The sequence below is a fragment of the Cystoisospora suis genome (genome assembly GCF_002600585.1).
Source record: "Cystoisospora suis strain Wien I chromosome Unknown contig_2742, whole genome shotgun sequence".
NCBI lineage: Eukaryota > Apicomplexa > Conoidasida > Eucoccidiorida > Sarcocystidae > Cystoisospora > Cystoisospora suis.
Window position 1 is genome coordinate 5,651 of NW_027155538.1, and position 20,043 is coordinate 25,693.

At 43.6% G+C, this 20,043-nt stretch overlaps 3 protein-coding genes across 3 annotated transcripts in view; 2 read left to right on the forward strand and 1 right to left on the reverse strand.

Annotated features, from left to right (window-relative positions):
* The window catches only part of CSUI_005659 (glycosyl family 31 protein), a 17,040-nt gene extending 5,618 nt beyond the window's left edge, over positions 1-11,422 (forward strand). Inside the window, exons 4-15 of the mRNA XM_068065829.1 lie at positions 559-626; positions 1,405-1,575; positions 2,563-2,649; positions 3,063-3,134; positions 3,941-4,081; positions 5,024-5,142; positions 5,895-6,022; positions 6,286-6,484; positions 7,105-7,329; positions 8,045-8,228; positions 9,295-9,655; positions 10,220-11,422. Coding sequence (XP_067922193.1) covers positions 559-626; positions 1,405-1,575; positions 2,563-2,649; positions 3,063-3,134; positions 3,941-4,081; positions 5,024-5,142; positions 5,895-6,022; positions 6,286-6,484; positions 7,105-7,329; positions 8,045-8,228; positions 9,295-9,655; positions 10,220-10,587 — 2,123 coding nt within the window. The 3' untranslated portion in view covers positions 10,588-11,422. The remainder of the gene's footprint in view (positions 1-558; positions 627-1,404; positions 1,576-2,562; positions 2,650-3,062; positions 3,135-3,940; positions 4,082-5,023; positions 5,143-5,894; positions 6,023-6,285; positions 6,485-7,104; positions 7,330-8,044; positions 8,229-9,294; positions 9,656-10,219) is intronic.
* A 3,615-nt stretch (positions 11,423-15,037) lies between these two features.
* On the forward strand, positions 15,038-20,002 carry CSUI_005660 (actin-related protein arp4a; the record flags this gene model as incomplete). The annotated part of the gene is made up of 2 exons (XM_068065830.1): positions 15,038-18,126; positions 19,163-20,002. Exons 1-2 carry the CDS (start codon positions 15,634-15,636, stop codon positions 20,000-20,002), a joined length of 3,333 nt encoding a protein of 1,110 aa, XP_067922194.1. The 5' UTR covers positions 15,038-15,633.
* Positions 16,785-19,342, reverse strand: CSUI_005661 (uncharacterized protein; the record flags this gene model as incomplete). Its single annotated transcript, XM_068065831.1, has 3 exons — positions 19,129-19,342; positions 16,992-17,198; positions 16,785-16,970 (listed from the first exon to the last, which is right to left on the reverse strand). Exons 1-3 carry the CDS (start codon positions 19,309-19,311, stop codon positions 16,785-16,787), a joined length of 576 nt encoding a protein of 191 aa, XP_067922195.1. The 5' UTR covers positions 19,312-19,342.
* Positions 20,003-20,043: the final 41 nt, after the last annotated feature.

Consider the following 20,043-nt stretch of genomic DNA (forward strand, 5'->3'; position numbering starts at 1 on the left):
ATCTCCCCATGAGGGCTTTTTCTTCTCGTGTTGGTGTGTATGTGTATCTATCTTCTTAGTCTATGGTTTCTGTCTGTCTGTATGTCGACTTCTCTTCTATACGGACTTTAACCTTAGGGCTTTACATCGATAGGAGGAGGTTCGATGAGGCCTCTTAGCAAGAAAAGAACTTTCTTCATGGAGAGGCTCTCTCTTTACATTAACATTCACAGAGGCATCACGGACATGAGGAAAGATAAGAAAAGAAAATAAGGTAAAGACACCAAGAAAAAGAAGAAGAATGATAAGAGTAAGAAATGGATGGGGGGAATTTGATCCACCTTCCTATCGATACATTTTCCTGCTTCTTCATCTCTTCGTCTGAGTCGAATTCTCAAATTCTCCTTTCTCCTCGTCTTATCTCGCGTCGTGTTTCTTCTTCGTCCTCGTCGTGCGACTGCCTCTATGAAACACCCCAGCCTCCTTGTTGTTCTTCTCGACTTCTTTCTTTCTTTCTCACTCTTTCTTTCTCACTCTTTCTTTCTCATTCTTTCTTTTTCACTCTTTCGGTTTGTGTAGGTTTGCCGTCGATGCCTCCAATGTTTGCCTTGTCGAAGCATCAGTGTAGGTGGAACTATAACGATCAGGTAGGCTTCAAATCCACCCTCCGCCCACCTATCGCCTATCGCCTATCTATCTCTCGACCTATCTCTTCTTTCTCTTCAACACAGGGGCGTATGTACATCTAATCTACATACTTTTATATGTCTACGTACACGTATATTCTTGATATATATCTGTCTATATGTATGCATATGTATCATGTGTATGTAATCGTCTTAGCCGTGCAGATGGGTCTGGAGATCTTCCCCCCATCGTTTCTGTTGCTGTCTGTTCAAACCCGTCGTGTGAGAGAGATCATGAAGATTATGATAACGAACGTGAGGAATGCTCCATTGCCACTCTTTCTTCTTCTTCTCCTGCTTTGCCTCTGTCTCTTCTTCTTCTTCGTTGAAGGGAAAAGGGGAGGTTTCTCTCACCTCCTCTATACACAGATGATACGCATCACATGTGGATGAAAAAGGAAGGGTACATAACAAGTACCGAGAATACTCCCACGGGCAGTTGCAAGTATGCATGCATCTTTATATCTATCTAGACACCTGTATATATCTATATAGATCTACATGTCTCTCATCTGTATTTGCATGTGACGGGCTGTAGCATCGATAGCTCAAGACGACTCCCCTCAGTAATGACTCTCTAGATTCACCCCCCTCTCAAACTACGGTTTCTGTCTAAGATGGTGACTCTAGGTCTGTCTCCTCTTGATGCCTTTCTTCTTCTTTTTCTTTTTCTGTCTCTCTTCGTTTCTATGGTTTATGTATGTGTCCGTCTCCCTCTTGTCTATCTTCTTTTGTGTAGGCAGATGTGCTGGCGGTGGATAGAGGCTTCGATGAGAACAGTATTCCTTATGACGTGATATGGATTGATATAGAGCATACGAATCAGAAGAGATACTTCACGTGGGATAAAAAGACCTTTCCCGACCCTCCTAAGATGATCGAGGATATAACTAAAAAGAACCGCAAAGTGGTAAGGGCTTCTCCTCTCTCCTGCTCCTCATTCATTCATCTCCAACACATCACGAAACAATCTCTTTCTCTTTCTTTCTCTCTTTCTCTCTTTCTTTCTTTCTTTCTTGTTCTCGATCTTCTTCTTCTGTTTTGTCGCGCCGTCCATATCTCTCATGAGGAAGAGAGAAAGGCGGGCAGGGTGGAAAAGGAGGAGGGGCGAATTTTACAAAATGAAGATGCATGCACACATAGAAAGGAAGGAAAAAGGACCTTCCTCGTGGAAGAAAAGACAATGTCCAGATCGAGATCGAGACAGCCCTCTTTTCTTAGGCTTATCAAACTATCAAACATATGAGGAGCAAGAGGCTTCGCACTCTTAATTCTTCTTCTCTTTATCTAGAGATGTATACGGGCAGATAGTTAGACATCTGTAGCTATCTATCTCTTCTCAGTCTATCTATCCATCTATCTGTAGAGCTCTCTTTAATCTATCTTTCTTTGGTCTATCTGTCTTTAGTCTGTCTCTTTATAGTTTGTGCTATATAGAGGAAGAATCTATTGTTTGGCTGGTATCTTCGGCTAGGCGTAGGGTGCTGCTTGGGTAGGAGGCCTCTTTTTGCTCTTCTTCTTTTTCTTTCCTTTCTCGTCGCTTTCTTGCAAACTCTTCTTCCGTTTCTTCACGCTGCGTACTAAGAGCTTCAAGGAACGAGGAAAATGAAGAAGATGAGGTCATTCTGCTTCTTCGTTTTCCTGGAGAGGAATGAATGGAGAGACATCAACGTCTCTCATTATAAGTATATATCTATGTATCTAATCTAGCTATATAAATAATTCCTGTATAGGGATGATGTAGATAGACTAAGAGGAATAGCTAGTGTGCTTGCTGCCTGATACAGGTACATATGTCTGTATATATAGATATACTTTGAAATCTATACACTGGAGAGTTCCCAGGAATCGATAGATAGGTCTTTTCTTTCTTCCTTTCGTTGATGGCTGTGGATAGGTGACTATCGTTGATCCGCATATAAAGGCAGCCCAGGATTACTACGTCTATCAAGAAGCTCTACAGAATGACTTCCTCGTTCGCAATGTAAGTCCTCCTCATCTCACCTCTCTCTGTCTGCATATATATACATATATATTTACATATATATATGTATATAGTTATGTGTATACGTGTATTTACATCTGAAGAGACATATGCACTTATAGAGATGTCTATGTATTTGTATATAGGTGTATTCACGTGTATCGGTTCGATGTATGTGTATGTGTATATCAAGGGAGTGGAGTGCGATAAGAGACAGAGAGAGAGAGACTGAAGAGTATCGCTTGCTTCGGGGGCGGATGTCGGTGGTATGTGTGTAAAGAAGCTAGCTAGCTATCAGATCCCTTCTTATTATAATACTGTTGGCGAAGAAGATCTTCTATATAGAAAGGTACTTCTGATCTCTTCGTTCTGCTGTGTCTTTTTATCCTTCTCTTCTATTTGGGATTTCTTAGCCTTTAGGAGGTGTCTTTCACGGACACTGCTGGCCTGGAGATTCGGTCTATGCCGACTTTCTCAACCCTCAGGTAAAAAAGAGAACAAACGAAAGAAGTGGAGAGTTGTTCTCTTTCTTTCGCTCACTCTTCCTTTTCTTTCCTTCTTTCTCTTCCTCCTCCGTCTTTCTTGGTTCAATGAAGAGTGTCTTCTTCTTCTTTTCCTACTTCTTCTTCTGTCCGTCAAGGTCTTCAGGTCTTTCTCATTTCTTGTCTCCGCCCTTTCAATTCTTCTTGCTTCTTTTCTTCTCCGTCTTCTTTTTCTTTTGGATCTCCGGGGTTCTGCGACGAGAGAGACAGGGTTCTCAACCTTGGTCTCTCTCATTCTTTTCCTGCTCTTTTCTCTTCCTCTTCTTCTCTTTTTTCTTCTCTCTCAAAGAAAGAAGAAAGCAGTCGACATCTTCTTCTTCAGTTGTAGTGGGGATTATGGTGTTATGCATGCGATCTATCTATCTCTCTTTCTTTTGTCATAGAGAGCCATTTACCTTCTTCTTCATTTCTTAACTTACCTCACGAACTTCCCTTCATTCGAGAACTGAAACAGTCGCTGCCTCCTCCTATCATTCAAGATAGATAAAGATATCTTTTCAGATAGATTAAAGACAGATACACAAATCATTGACATACTCAAGATAGATAGATTCAAGATGGATGGGGGGTGAACGTGCATGCATGTCTACATATTTTTGAGGAGTTCTTTCTCAGTTCATTGGTCGCTTTCTTTCCTTCTTTCTGAATAAGTTAGCATAGAGTTCTCTTCTTCATTCCCGCTCCTTTCTCGTTCTTATGTGTTTCTCTCTTTTCATGCATTCATCTCTCTTCTCTCTTCTTGTCTGTAGGTTCGTGCGTGGTGGCGGGAGTTGTTTGCTTATGAGCGATATAAATATTCTACGCCTGATCTTTGGATTTGGAATGATATGAATGAACCCTCCGTATTCAGCGGCCCTGAGTTATCGATGCCAAAAGATCTACTCCATATGGTACGTCCCTCCTTCTCTCTCTCCCTCTTTCTTCTCTGGGTGTATATACACTTGTAGGGATGGCGGTGGGATAATTATAAGGAAGGAATTTCTCATTCATATCCATGACATTTCTTTTCTTCCCTTCTCAACGTAATCTCTCTACTCACATAATAGTTCAGCAACTGTATCTCTTTCACATATATCGGTATCTCTCTCTCTGTCTGAGTGTCTTTATCTTAGCAAGATAGAGGCATCTCCTCTTAAGACGTTGCTTCTCTATTCTGTTGTCCTTGTATGGGGGGAGGTCCACACCTCGCTTGCCTCCAGTCGTCGTATGAAAATGACTCTATATACCTCTCCCTCTACACATACCCATGTATATATGAATATGTGTGTCTTCTCTTTCACGCTCTCTCGTTTTGTATATATATTTATATAGGTAATACGCAGATCGTTCACCTGTAGAGATAGTTGTATCCATACATACAGACAGACAGAGAGAGAGAGTAGAGTGTGTGGGGGGGGGGTCTGTCTCTTTTGTGTATCTGTGGCTGTCATGACTATTCGTTGTCTAGAGGAGGAGAAGAAACTTTATTCGCCGTCACCCTCTATATGTAGGGGATGATGCTCCATGCACATTTAGACCCCATATAATGGATTGCTGCATGACTCTAAGATACATCTCCATTTATAGGGGAATTCCTCAAGTTGTACAAAGGAACAACAACGCGGTTAACGAGGAGGCCTAAATGACAGAAAGAGAGGCAGCCACACCAACAATATGGAAAGAGTGGTGGACGTGAGAAGGAAGAAGAAGAAGATGAATCGACTAAATCTCTCGTGAATCCTCTTCGCTCACATCGCCTTGATAGAGTGACACCGATAAGTCGTTTCCTTTTCATGGACCTTCACGTGTTTCTTCTTCTTTTCTTCTTTCTTCTTCTTTTCTTCTTTCTTCAGAATGGTTTACTCGAACATCGAGAGATTCATAACTTATACGGCCACTACCACCATCGATCGACTTACGAAGGTCTTCTCATGAGGGGAAAAGGCGAACAACGACCTTTCCTGCTTACTAGGTAGGAGGATAAGAAGAAAGACCTTTCCATCGATCAAGCAACCTTTCTTCTTCTTTTTCTTTCTCTTCTGTTTCTCTTCTCCAGCGCTCCGAGAAGAACAAGAAGAAAGAAGAAATTCATACAAGTCATTCTCAGTGTTTCTCCCTATCTATCTATCTTTGATCTATCTATCTATCTATTAATCTATCTATCTATCTATTTCTGTCTCGACGTCTGTATCTCCCGGTGTCTTTCTGTCTATATACATCCATTCATAGGTATATATCTATGTCTTTCTATCTATCTACTTATCTATCTCTATGTATGTATTTGTCCCTGTCTTGTGTTGCTTTTAAATACACAGAGGAAGAATGAGAAAGAGACAACCGACGAGAGTGTGCATGTGTACATACATGTCTATTTATATATCTTATATGGAAATGTATCTACAAAGATGTGAACGATATGTCTAGAAAGCATGCAGGTAGTTTGCTTCTCTTCTTACCGAAGAAAATGAAGAGAAAGAGCCTAGTTGGACTGCTATGGTTTCTCTCCTAAAGAAGAAGAAGAAGAACAAAGAAAGAAAGAAAGACTTCTTCCTATCAAACTCATGATGACGTTCTTCTTCTTCTTTCTCCCGTGCAACGTTTGCAATAGCGAGTTGTCCTCCATCTGTTCACTTCACGTGTCTTGTCTTTTCTTTCGTTTCTTTGATATCTTCATCTTGTTCTTTCTCATCTTCTTTTCTTCCCCTTTTTTGTGTCTTTTCCTAGATCGACATTTTTGGGTTCTCATCGATTTGGGTTTGTATGGACGGGAGACAATCGAGCTGAATGGACGCATATGGCAGCCTCTGTCCCTATGATTCTTAGCGCCGCTGCATGCGGCATGTCTGCTGTAGGTAAGATCTCTTTCTCCTTCTCCTTCTCCTTCCTCTCTCTTTTTCCTTTCTTTCTTTTCCCTTCTCTCTTTCTCTCTCTCTATGGTTGATCTCTGTCTCCTCCTCTTTTCTTCTCTTTCTGTCTCTTCTCTTTTTTCTGTCTCTGCCTCTCCTCTTCTTTGCTTTCTCTCTCCCCCCCTCTGTGGGATTCTCTCTTTCTCTTCTTTTTCATATCGTTCTCTGTCTCTTTCTTCTTCTTGCTGCGCGTGTGTGTGCTTGCACAGGAGCGGATGTGGATGGCTTCTTTGCAGATACACCCGAAGAGCTTCACATCCGATGGCAGCAGCTCGGAATTTTCTATCCCTTCTATCGATCGCATGCACACATGGATACGAAGAGAAGAGAGCCCTGGATGTTCAGCCGGCAATCCATCGATATCGTCCGATCTGCTGTAGAACTAAGATATAAACTCCTCCCTCTGTGGTAAGTAAAAGGAGAAGGAGTGAGAGAAAGAAAGAAAGGAGATCCAAGGGTGAGGGGAGATGGTCTAGGGGGTGGCTGTGCTTTCATGCATGCAGATGGTGTCGGGGAGGGATAGATGGATGGCGAGATTTCTAGCTCTCTTTTCCTTCTTGTTGTTCCTCTCTTTCCCTTGTGGATTTCTTTCTACTTGACAGTCTGGACCACCTTTCAAGAAGGAAGGTGTCTTCTTCTCATACATGGGCCCTACTATGTGTGTAGCTGTTCATTCATCTCTGAAAAGATGTATGTATGGGCTCCTAGGATGGCTGTAGATAGATACATAGATAGATAGATTAAAGATAGATAGATTAAAGATAGATTAAAGATAGATAGATGCATCTTCATTTTAGAACAAGAAGGCGATACACGCAGTCCCTTTTGTCCTGTGGCTGAGTCTGTACCTATCCTTGCTATGGTTTATCGATCTCCTTCTCTGTCTGTCTAGATCTATCAATCTCTCTCTCTGTTTCCCCCTTTATCTCTCTATCGATGTGTGTCTCTATGTATTTCTGTATGTGTAGCTAGCTATATTCATCCAGAAGCGTTTCTCTCTGCTCTTACTTTCTTTCTTTGTGGTGTAGGTACACCTTATTCGCGGAGTATGCGGCTACAGGAGATCCGGTCGTGCGTCCCTTCTGGTGGCTGGACCCTCTGTCGACCCGCATGCAACAAGAACAGCAAGCTTTCTTAGTTGGCTCTGAGCTGTCTGTACACCCCGTGCTTCACCCTATGGAGGACATCATACAACAGCAAGATGGAGACGACGAAATAAATATCGGCCTTGTACGAGATGGGGGAAATGTCTGGTAAGAAATACAAGATAACGACAAAGATAAAGAAGATTAAGAAGAAAGAAAAAGCAAAAGAAGAAGAAGAGCACAGAAATTAGCAAGATGGAATACAATGGAGAAGAATGAATGGCGATCTGTGGCCTGTGTATCATGTATTTACCTGTCGCTAGTCTATCTTTCTATCTTCAGTCTATCGATCTGTCTGTGTTCTCACCTATCTGTTGGCTCGACGCTAGTTGTATTTAACAGGTGTCGTATGAGACGACGTTATTTCTTTGTTCGTTCTTTCCATCATCTTCGCAAGAATTCCTACGGCAAGATCAATAAAGGAATCTACACAGGTGTATACAGAAAGAGAGGAACGGACAACGGGTATATATATATATATGAGAGAGAGAGGGTAAGGTTTTCTTCTTTTTCTTTTTCTCTGTTGCTGCTGTATGCTTTCAACAAGACAAGCAACCCTGTGTGTTGATGGGGATGGATGTACGAAGATCTCTTACCGACCTTTCTTTCTGCCTCCTTCGGTAGCCGTTTCGAACGAGGTGTATATACACCTCCTCCCTATACCTTTTTGTCTCCACATCTCTCTATCTATCTCTCCTCACTCTCTTTCTCTCTCTTGACTCTGTCTACTACCGTATGTGTATCTCATCTCTTCTTCCTGGTCTCGCCTTCTCCCTCGTTAAAGAACCTCCACGTGTCTTCTTCATTCTTCTTTTTTGTGTAGGTACGATTTATTCTCTGGGCTTCCTTTCTTCATTTCTTCGTCGAACTCGACAGAAGCCGAGGCGACTGTGAAGTATCGGCTACGTCTGGAGAACATACCTGTCTTTGTCAGGGGAGGGACGATCCTCATTACCAAGGAAAGACTGAAGCGAACCTCCGCTCATATGTTTCTCTCTCCTTATACCGTAAGCATACACATCAATCATACACATACATACATATACATACATATCTGCATATATATAGATATAGATATATGCAGGTGTTGGGGAGGACTGCTAGTGGTACTTCTCTTAGTATGACTGCTTCTACTATTCACTGAGTCTTGATGTTCCTCTCTCTCTTTGTGGATTCCGGGGTGTGTATCTACCTACATCTATGTATGTGTTAGGGTATATAGCTATGTATATAGTTGGGGGTGTATCAGTCTATATTTATGATGAGGGGGATGAAGTTTAAGGAAGGATAGGAGGTATACAAGCCATTCCTAGTTAGCCTTCTCATATGTGAAGCAGACATGTTTTCACCACATATATCCAACCGATAAGTGACCTCGGTATCTATCTATCTATCTATCTGTCTATCTCCATCTCTTTCTGTATCTGTCTAACTATCTCTCTGCGTCTGTAGAGATGACTAGTGTAGGAGAGATGTGTAGATTTGTTGCCTCTTCAAGAGCCGATGAATGCAATGAGCAGAATGAGGATCCCTTGACATGCAGACCGTCAGTGTGAATATTATGAGGAGGCGACAAGGAGGTTACTGGATAAGAAGAAGGGAAGAGAGAGAGATAAGAGGAAAGCAAAGGGTAATTCTAAGAAGAAAAGGACTCGATGGATGAGGTGCTGATAGGGACAATGATAGATACAAGTAAAAAGAGAAAGAGAGAGAAAGAAATACTCCGCCGCGAGTGCTAGAGAATCGGAGAGTAGGGTTTAACAATGGAGATGTGGAGTTAGTTGCGATAGAAAGAGGGATAAAGAAATTCAAGAATGGCTCCATTCAAAAGACTTTTCTCGATCATCCATATTTACACCCCTCATCAGCATTATGAGAAGGAGAGGAGGAGGAGGAGGAGGCCCCCCGTTACAATTACCCCTACCTCCACCATGACTACTACTACTACTGCTTCTTTTTCTTTTTCTTTTGATCTATCTTCATGGGGGTTATTCTTTCTCTCTTGCTTCGATTCATTGAGCTGGGATAGAAACGTTTCTTTGTTTCTTTTTTCCTTCTCTTGCATGTGGTTAGATTCATATTTACCCTTCGGCTCCTCATCCAGGAGGTGCAGAGTTTCACACAGCCGAGGGAGGGGGCCCTGCATATGGGCGTTTGTATGTGGATGACTACAACTCCTTTAAATATCTCGACGGCAAGTTCGTCTATGAAGGGTTTGCCTATGGACAAGAGAAGAGTGAAGAAGAAGAAGGTAGAGGAGAACAAGATAATAAGGAGAGTGAAGAGGGAGGAGAAAGAAACGTCTCTTCATCTTCTTCTCTTCATGCAAAGACCTGGACCTTACGATCGACGGCGCTGCCTCTAGAGCTGTTAGATTCCGAGCATGACGAACCTCTACAAGGAAAATCTTACAGAGACTTTCCTCATAGTGAAGGTAAGAAAAAGAAAATGAGGCGGAGAGGAGGCAGAGAGGGGAGGGGGGGGGAGTAACGTTCGAAGGGAAGAAGAGAGGATAAAGGAACGAAAAAGAGACAATCGACGGAGGAGACAATCGAGATAGATCAAAGATAGATAGATAGATAGATATTTTCTTTCTGTCTGAGAATGATAGCGGCTTCATTCATAGGTATAAAGAGGATTCATGGGTATGTCTACCTGCCCTACGTCTGTCTGTTAAAGTTCATTGACCTAACAACTATATGGAGATTTGTTCTATAATAAGAATATAGAGACTCTTAGGACATCCTCTTGACTTCTGTCCTTTCCTTTTCTCTGTCTCCTTCCATATATAAATATATATATATATATATATATATATGGAATATACACATATATATATATATATATATGTATATGCATGTGTATGTATGCAGCTCTTAAATTAGCAGTAGTGTGTGTAGCTTGCTCGTCTTCTCTTCTCTTTTTCATGTTCTATGCTTCTTTCTTTCTTTGCTATGTTGTCGCTTTCTTTCTTTCTTTTTGTTTCTTTGTGCTTCAGTTGAGAGGATAGTGTTGTGGTCGGTGCCTGCACGCCCAGTGCGTGTGTATGTGAAGCAGCGAGGAGGAGGGAAAGGAGGGAGCTCTCAAGGAGGACGAGGAGGAGAAGAAGACGGCAATGGAAAGATCGAAGAAATTGTAGATGAAGAGGAGGAAGAAAAGAACAAGAAGATCAAAGAAGAAGAGGCAAACTTGAATATAGAGAATCGAGAAGAACGGGACCTCCTCTTTAGCGTAGAAGAGATCAAAGCACCTCATCATATAACGCAAACAGAGGTCTTAGGAAAGAAAGTCTTCTATAGAGTAGATGTGAAGCTACCCAAGATTCATATCGGCAGATACGACTGGAGTGTGCACTTCATGTTCTGAAACAACGGAATTCTCTCTTCTTTTATCTTCTCTTTCTTTCTTTCCTTCCGGATGCTTGTGTTTCATGAGCTATCGGATCTCTGGGTCGGAGAAGAAAAATTTCGGTCTGGAGAAAGAGGGAGAAGAAGAAGAAGAAGAGATGTTGCAAAAAGGAGATAGATAGGCACTTGAGAACGGTCGGTGTAGAAAGAGAGAGAAGGGAAGAGAAGGAGAGACAGGGAAGGGGAGATAGATGGAGAGATTCATGAACGTAGGAAAAAGACGCTAAGGAAGGCCGCTTGGGGAGATCACTCATCATCCTACGTCATAACGTCTCCTCGTGTAGTTGGATCAAGTCTATATGTCTGTAGAAGTCTCTCCTGTATCTATATATATTTATGTGCTCTTTGTATATATATGCATAGATATAGATATATATTTATATATATGTGTATGTGATGAAGTGTATTATTTGCATGCGTCCGTGGATGAGGATCGAGTTTCTCCTTCTTCTTGTTGTTCGCCTGCGGATGTCTTGATTTGAATCGTGTTCTTTTCTTGATCTCTCGTTCTTTTCTTTCTGTAATTATTTCTTTCTGTCTGTCCGTTATCTTGTTTGATAGACATGGGAAAGTGGCGCCCCGTGGCGCTCTCCCGCAGTGCTTTCATGTAGTGCTTTTGAAAGATTCGTTAGGCCGTGTCTCGTCTCTCTAAGAAAGAGACGGGATGAGTGACGGAGAGAGACGGCGCGAAACAATCGTTCGTGACGGGCAGTTTACCTGAAAGACACGAGAGAAGGTTTAGATCTTGTGTTTCATTCTTCAACTGGAGAGGAAATGGATGATGTACAGACAAGATAAAGAAGATAGCCTATAAGATAATCCTGTTTTAAAGAGGATGATAGAAATAAGAATGAGAGAAGGAGATGCGAAAGGCATGTCTTTCTTTCCGGCTTTTCTTGTGAAAGATCTAGGGAGAAAGGCTTCAAGGCGAGCAGCAAGACGAGAGATAGAAGAAGTCTTCTGTCAGCAACTAGAGCATCATAGAAAGCAGTGAATGTCTATCTTACTACCTACTCTTCTATAGATACACATCAGAAAGGGAGAGAGAGGGCAGACAGACTTCTGTTCTCCGTTTTTGTGGTCCTTTGTATATAGCTGCAACTGTAGAGTAGCTAGATAGGTAGCTAGACATATGGAGATATAGAGATGCACCTGGTGTGATATTTGAAGTCTTCTCCGGAGTATATCATAGATGATAGGGCGAGAGAAGACCGCTGCCTAATATAACCTCACACATGTATATCTAGATATAGAGAGAGACAGATGGATGGATAAGGCTTTCACATCTTCATCTATAAACAAGGTCGAGAGAGTAGAGAGGATTCTACATATCTGTTCATTTTGTATGCCTGAAAGTTGGAGTGTACAGACACTATGAGCGCTACCCCCCTTACCTTGTGTTAAGGCAGAAAGACTAATAAGAAAGTTAGTTACGATGTACTCTGTGGGGGGAGAGTGTCGATTTCTCTGCTTCTCACACCTTGTTTTATCCTTTCCTAAAGCTTTCTTAGCCTGGTAGAGAAGTCTGGCGCGGATAATATGCACGATTGAAGGAAAGCCAAGGAGCGAGCTATGATTTAGAGACTTCGGTTTTTCTTATGCAGCTCTTTTACTTCTCAGCGATCGAGTCTTTTGTGGACTTTTCTTCCCCGGTCAAGAGTCTATTGAGGTCGTTTTCTTATATTCTTCTTACGTCTACCACTGTAGTAGGGTGGCTTGGACTGGAGATATGTATCCTTCCTTTCCTTGTACGGTTCTCAGTGTCAGCTGAATAGCAGTTCAGCCGGGGGGGGTTAAAGAAGAAAGCTACTTAACGATCGCGCTCTGCATTATTTCTCGAGTGATTCTCAGCATAGGGGGACGGTGAATGATAGATAGTCAGCATGGTGGCAGGGAAGAGCCTTTTCAAACTTATGACAGAGAGGATAGAATTCTTGTGATGTCTGAGGTGGCTCTCCATGTCATTGAGTTCTAGAATCGTGATAGATCTTTCTCTTCTCTTTTTTGCCGTGCTAAACACACACAGTCTTGCGGGAAGATCAAAATCCTCACCAATAACGGCGCGAGGGATTTCGTAGACTCTCAGAAAGTTAACAGGAGGGGTTTTTCTTCTTTATGGATCATAAGGGTAAAAGCGAGAGTAAGAAGAATACTGACATCCTACACGAAAGGAGTTCGTCAGGAAAGGAAGAGGAGGAGCATCTGAAAGGATGAAGGTATGTCGGCTTCACGCATAGAACGGACCACCGCCTGTGGTCTTCGCCCCTTAGTCCAACCGGCAAGTTTTCTAAAGAGAGAGAATGAAATCTCTTTTACCATCTAGCGAAGACAAAAAACTTCTAGGCCTGCTCTGAAGTGTGGCACGGCAGTACTTCGGCGATACACCGCGCTATTTGGTCTTCGCCTCTTTCATTGGGGACCTCCAGTGAACCGTCTTCTTACCTGTTATTCTTTCCCATCTACTGGAGTGGTGTGGAGTTCTCTCTCATCAGAAGAAAAGCACATTCAACCTTGAAAGACTTTCACGAACTTCGTGAAAGATTCGTTGCAACTTCTTCGTGGAGGAGAGAGGCGCTGCGGCAGGAATGTAGTCGTAATCCAAGTTTGTAGTTGCTTCAGGTAGAGGCTGACCAACTATTGGCAGGGAAGCAATGCAAAGAGGGTCTTATTGTCGTTTCTCAGGGAAAGAGCCACGCAACTGATTGGTCTGAAGCCCGTGTCAACTGTACGTGTGTGACGATCCACTCGCTCTTGCAGGGATCGAGAAACGTCTTTAGATAAACAGGGGCGTCACTATAGAATACACAGTAGGGAAAGTCATGTGGTTCTTGACTAGAGAGCTGATAATTGTCCTCAAAGGGTAGCGGTCTCAGAGAGAAGAATCTTTTACTATTGCGTCACTCGAGGTGTTAAGGACGGGGCGGAACCGGAAGGGAGTAGAAGATGTGAAGGCCGTCGCTGTTTGCTATCTCATCGCTAGGGACGCCTCATTCGTATCTTCGAGGAAGATGCCGGGTGAGTTCCAAACAGGTTTCACGATGTTAGGAAAGCAGAGATAAAAAGAAGAGAAGCGAAAGAGAAAGTCGGGCCTAGCCTTGTTACGACATACATCTGTTTCAAGATCTATATCCGTATACTCTATACCGACTGTTGTTGTCACATCGCTGTAATAAAGAAATGCGGGGAGTTGCCACTTTTCATCGTCTCCTTCTCTGATTCGTAGTAAAGCGGGAGTCATAGTCGTGCTAACTGTTGGCAAAAGAACGGCGGAAGTGTGTGTAGTTTCTGGTCGAAAGTAGTAACCGAACACCGCCATAAGCATAGGAAGGGAGGGATCCTCCCTCGCCGTCTAGGAGGTGTTGTGAACGTCGGACTAGCTGTTGCTCGCCAGCAATCCAGCTGGTACCAATGGGACTTACTAGTCAGCAGGAGCTGCGCTAAGGGGCTCGCGAGAGAAGCTGAATCATCGACGCAGAAGTCTCGGAAGTCATTCCACTGGCATGCCCCCTATACACCCTTCATTCCTCATATGATACACGCAGAAAGAAGACGCTGTCCAATCTAGAAAGAACCTTCACCCCTGTTCAGAGAGGAAAAACACGTGATCGAAAGTTTCTCTCCGTTCTTCTGCTCCAAAGCAGCTCCCGATTTTCTCCCCTCTCAGTTCAGAGTCCTATTACGATACAACTGCAGATGGGCGTGTGAAGGCAGAAGCATCTGAAACAGGAATATCTCTTGAAAGAAGCAGATCCTTACTCTCACATGCTATCGGTGTGGCCGTTTCTCCGTCCTGTGCTTGTTCGTGTCTGTACTCCCCTTCTGCATATAATCCATTCGTCTTTAGTGACTCTCGCACCAGGACGTAGAATGCCTGGGAAGTCTATTGGAGGACTTTTCAAACAGGAAGAAACCTAAGGGCTTCAGCGGGCTCTTTCGCTCGCACGACGGGAATCGCACTTTAGATTTGTCGTGACGGTTCAGGAAAATTCATCTGTTTCTATTTACTCCTTGTCCTGCTTTCCTAGAATATTGTATTTCTCCTGTATTCACGAGGCAAAGCTCCTACCAGCTTCACCCTATAGACGTGACAAAGAATGGTCCTTGTGACACTGGGGTGCAGGTGTACATACACCCCAAAGGGACACCGAAGTCGGTCCTGTCGCTCCGGAGACAGATTGATTCTCCTCTTCACGGGGGCTGAAAGAAAGTAGAAGGAGTCAGGAGAGGTTGAGCCTTCTATTTCTGTGTTTACTTTCTTAACGAAAAACGAAATTCTTCAACGCCGACTTCGACTTCCTTTGCCATCTTTCTGCGTGCACTGCTCCCCCGGCACCCCCCGTTCCTCCTGTACAGATCGGATCCTCAAGAGAACCTCTTCGAGAGTAATCCTTGCTGACTTGGCGGTAAGAAATGCTTCTTCGATTCGGGGTGACCCTCTTCATTATGTTTCTTGCTCCCGTTTCGATGCCCTCAGGCTAATAGAATAAGCTAACTAGCTAGCTCAGTTCAAAGCTGCTGCTAGCTCGGCATCGATTGGCGAACAAGGTAGATGAAGAGCATCCAGAAGAAAGAATGGGAGGTGTCTCCTTTCGCATGGTTTTCTTTGCATGCGCTGTTCTACTCGAACACACGCGAGAATGTGTAAGAGATCTCTTTTTTCATTCAATTAGCATCTTCCTCTTCTTGTTGAGAGCTCTTTTCTTCCATGGTCACTCCTCTACTGCCGTCATATTCTTGTCATCTTCCTTCGTCCTTCCCTTCAAGATTTCTTAACTTTTCTCGTCTTCAATTTTTTGAACCTTCTCAAGATTCTCAAGGAATCTTGCCGTTTTCTTTCTTTCTCCTTTCCCTTGTCTAGAGTCTTCAATAAGTCAAGGCATACTATCTTCTTGTAACTTCCCCCTCGTCCTTCATCTTGCTTATTCTCCCTTTCTTTCTCTTGTGCTACCGTCGGGTCCCTTCACTCTTCTTCATCTAAACTTCCGTCCCTTTTCTTGTCTCTACAATGTCTCCTCCTCTCCCACCATCGTCTTCTACGACTTCTACCCTCTATCCTTCTTCTACTCTCTCTTCCTCTTCTTCTTCTCATCCCCCCTCTGGTTCGTCATCTGCCTCTTCCTCTTCTTCTTCGACGTCTTCCTCCTCTTCGTCTTCTTCCTCTTCCTCTTCTTCAAACTCTCCTCCTATAGGAGGAGAAGACGTGCATGCAGTTGTCGTGGATATCGGTTCTCATACTATCCGCGTCGGCAATAGTCAAGAAGACTGTCCAAAGCAATTCTTTCTCTCAGCTGCGGGCTTCTTCCATTCAAATCATCCCCTCCCCCATCCAAGAAGAACAACTGAAAAGAAGAAGAAGAAAAACGGAGACAGAGAAGACAGTTCACAGGGCCACCACTCATCGTCGAGCCCTTCTTCAGAGCCAGATCAGAAGACCTGTCTCAGTAAAGGAAGTCTTATAGATAAGGACCTGGGAAGAGAAGTAGAGAGAAGAACAAGGAGAAGAAGAAGAAGAATCTCTCCTCCTCCAGGTCGTGCCTATTGCAAAGATATAGAGAGATGTTGTTGCTGTCGAAGAGAAGCCGAAGAAGAAGCAGAATGGAGTGAAAAAGCTTCAAAGGAAGACCTCTCTAATGTCAAGAATGGAGAGGAAGGTCACGATAGCAAGGAAAAGACTCCCCATCTTCACAGTATCAAACGAGAGGAAGAATGTCGCCGGGTCTACGATGGATCAAGTAGGAAGGATGTTTCAGAGGGAAGAAATGGAGAAGAAGAAGAAAGAGAAGAGAACAAGAAGACGGGGGATTCTGTAGATTGTGATATGCGGGGGAGGGAAGAGACCTCTTTGACAAAGAGAGATAAAGAGGAGGAGAATCACGAAGATAAGCGTCAAGGTAGAGGTAAAGACAGTAAAGAAGATAAGGAAAAGCGTGAAATACAAGATGATAAAGAAAGAGAAGATACTATTTCTTCTTTCTTCGCATGCCATCGATGCAACTGCCTAGGGTGTGGACGCGAGAATCTGCAGATGAATCGATTCAGTCCATGGCATTTCCCTCTAAGTCTCTCCGAAAAGAAAACTCATTGTGAAGTTCGCAGATGTTTTACTTCTCTCTCTCCCTCTTCTTCTTCTGCTCCTTCTTCTTCTTCTACAGATCTTCAGTCATCTTCTTCTTCTGCTTCTTCTTTCTCCTCTTCTTCTTCTACTGATCTCCATTCAAGTCCTACTAATCTTCGCACAGGTCTCCTCTCTACAGATTCCCCCACTCTTCCCTCTTCTTCTTCTTCTTTGCCGACCAAAACATGTTCCTGTCTCTTCGATGAAGATGTGTTTCGTGTTCTTCTCTACAATACAGTTCAAGGCACATCTCCTTTTCCTTTCTGGATTCCTCCTCCTTCTTCTTCTTCGTCTCTTCGCAACTCTACGAATCCTTCTTCTTCTCCCCCCCGGTTGTCTTCGCCTCTCTGGTCTTTTTTATCTTCTTCATGTACCTGCTGTTGTTCCTCCTTCCTTCCTCCTTCTCCCTGTCTCGAATCTCTTCTTTCTCTGTCTTCTTCATCTTTCCCACAGCCCTTTCAAGTTCTCCCGACAGGCGGGCTAGGTTTACTTCTCTCGGAGCATCCTGTCCTCATCACAGAGCCAACAGTTCATGACCCGATCTTTCGTGAAAGAACGGCAGAGATTCTCTTTGAGGAGATGGAAGTCCCAGCGGCCTTCTGGGCGAAGCAGGCGATGCTCTCGGCCTTTGCGATTGGCAAGTCTACGGCTTTGGTCGTGGATATAGGAGAATCTGGGATCACGATAGGGCCCGTATATGACGGCTATTGTCTACAGAAGAATACAAAGAAGTATGCAAATGTCGGGGGAAGATTTCTTAATCAGCAGGTGGCGCGTGTCCTTGCCTATTATGAGGAAAAGGAGAAAAGAAGCAGAAAGAAGGAAACCCACGATTTCATACCCTCGCGAAGAAAGAAAGACGCTTGTAACGGGGATGGGAAAGGCGGCGGGAGTGATCAACGACAATCCGGACAAGAAGGAGAAAGAGAAGAAGGAGCAGAAGAAGAAAAACAAGGAGGGAGACAAGAGCAAGAGAGAAAGGAAGAAGAAGAAGAGAAAGGAAGATCTCCGTTGAAAAGAGAAGGCAAAGATGAAGAGAGATATCTCCGGTCTGAGAGAGGAAGAAGGGAAGGAGTCTTCTCAGGTTTAACACTTCCCAACTTTGGATCGGATAGTCGAGGTTATCATAGGATGAGGGGATCTGGTAGACATGTTACGAATTGTGGGAGATATAGAATGAAAGAGGGCTCTTCTGGAGACGAGGCAAGAGAGAAAGAAAGAAGGGAAGGAGAGGGAGGTGAAGAGCAGCATGAAGGTCATGAGGAGGAAGACGCTGAAATGGACGAGGGTTCGATTCCGTCGAAAACACCAAGAGCGAATCAGACGGATGAAGAGAGCTTCGCCGATGTTACAGATAGCTATCTTGAGCTCGCGACTGAAGAGGTAAGAAAAGAGAAAAAGAAGGAATAGACAAAAAAGAAGAGATGAGAAATTCATTCATGGATAGAGTCCACCGATTCTCTGTTTTCATTGATACAGTTTCCGCAGTTGTTGAAAGGAAACTTGGAGTATGGAAACGCGGGAGATCCTCAGGTGTATATACACTGGAATCAGCCGTGGTGATCATGATGTTTCTTAGCCAACTCTCCGCAGGAAAGAATCAACTGCATGCAGGGAGGGGAAGAAAGTCTTGCCATCTCTCTTGTCAGATATGCTGCGTGTGTATATACCAATGCCCGTCCACTTAGGTAATCCATGCGGCATATGCTATATACGTATATGTAGATACATAGGTGTGTGTGACTGTGTACGTGTCTCCACGTTTTCATCGTGGGAGTTTTGGTCCACAGTGGGTTGACTTCTCTCAGTCTCTTATCTCATAACTTACATTTTTAAAGGCGCCAATTCCTTTGATGTTCTTCCTCTTCTTCTCTGTCACCTCTAACGTGTTTGCTCCGGTGTACATACACATGACTCCTTCTCCACAACTCCTACTCCTCTACGTGCATCCATACATACATAGAGACACCTGGCCGAGCAGTGTAACGCACCTGAGTATATATGGTATACATAGATACATGCGTAAATACATATACATGTATGTATATACATATATATATATAAGGGGGGGGGATGTTCGTTGTGTGTAAAGTGAAAGTCTCTGTGAGTTCACGGCTATCCGCGTTGATAGAGACAGGAGGACAACGGTATACGTCCTCTCCTCCGACCCTCCTAACCTTATCAGCATGCAGTCCGATACATATCTATGTACGTGTATCTCTATCTAAATCTATCTTTCATTCATCCGTCTACCTTTATCTTCGATCTATCTTGACTCTATCTGTATGTACGGTTGTCTATACGGTACGAAAAGTCTGTCTTCACTGTGTATACATGTTGTATTCTTCATCCAGAAAAGAATTGCTTTTTCTCTTTCTTTCTCACTCTTTTTCTTTCTTTCTCCCCTTTTCTTATGTAGGTGGTGCGTAACATAAAGGAGTCCGTGTGTCGCGTGCTTGTCGAAGAAGAGGAAGAGGAGGAAGATGGTGGAGACGAAGAAGAGGAAGAAGAAGAAGATGAGGGGGAAGAAGAAGAAGCAGAAGGAGGAGGAGAAGAAGATGTAGACATGAATGATGGTGGAGAAAGTACAACGAACAGCCTACACAACTCACTCGGCGCTAAGAAGAAGAAGAAGTCCTCTAAACAAAGAAAGAAGACCTCTTCTTCCTCATCTTCATCTTCTTCAACAGGAGGTCATTCTTCAAGTAAAGCTTCAGCAGGGAAGTCTCCATCTAAAGACTCTTCTTCTTCTCAATCCCGGGGTAAAGGAAGAGGGGGAGAAGGAGGGAGAGAAGACACAAGCGAAGAGCTGGCTGATGAGTCAAGCCATGAACGTCCTAATAGCCACATGGCTATAGGGCAGGGGCATCACCCTAGTAAGAAATCTTCGTGTGTCTCAGGCGGGAAATCAAAGAAGAAATCTTCTTCCTTTTCATCATCCTCTTCTTCTTCTTTCTCTAGCAGATCGACATACAGACTGCCAAATGGGCTATCCGTACCTACAGATGAATATCTCCGGTATGGTATAGGAGAGCTTCTCTTTCGCCCGCAAGAGGCTTTCCAGCAACTCCCGTCACTTGGGGGAGATCTCTCAGTCGTTTCTCAGTACGAAGGAAAGGATCTAGGAATACCAGGAGCCAGGAAAGGAATGAACGATGGAGAGAGGGTAACAAGCCATACGAATCTACGAACTCATTCATATACAACACATGCAGCAGATGGGACCCATGAATTCCCAGGTCTCACTAAGGTCAGTTGATAGACTGCAAATACATTCAAGAGAGATCAGGAGGGAGATAA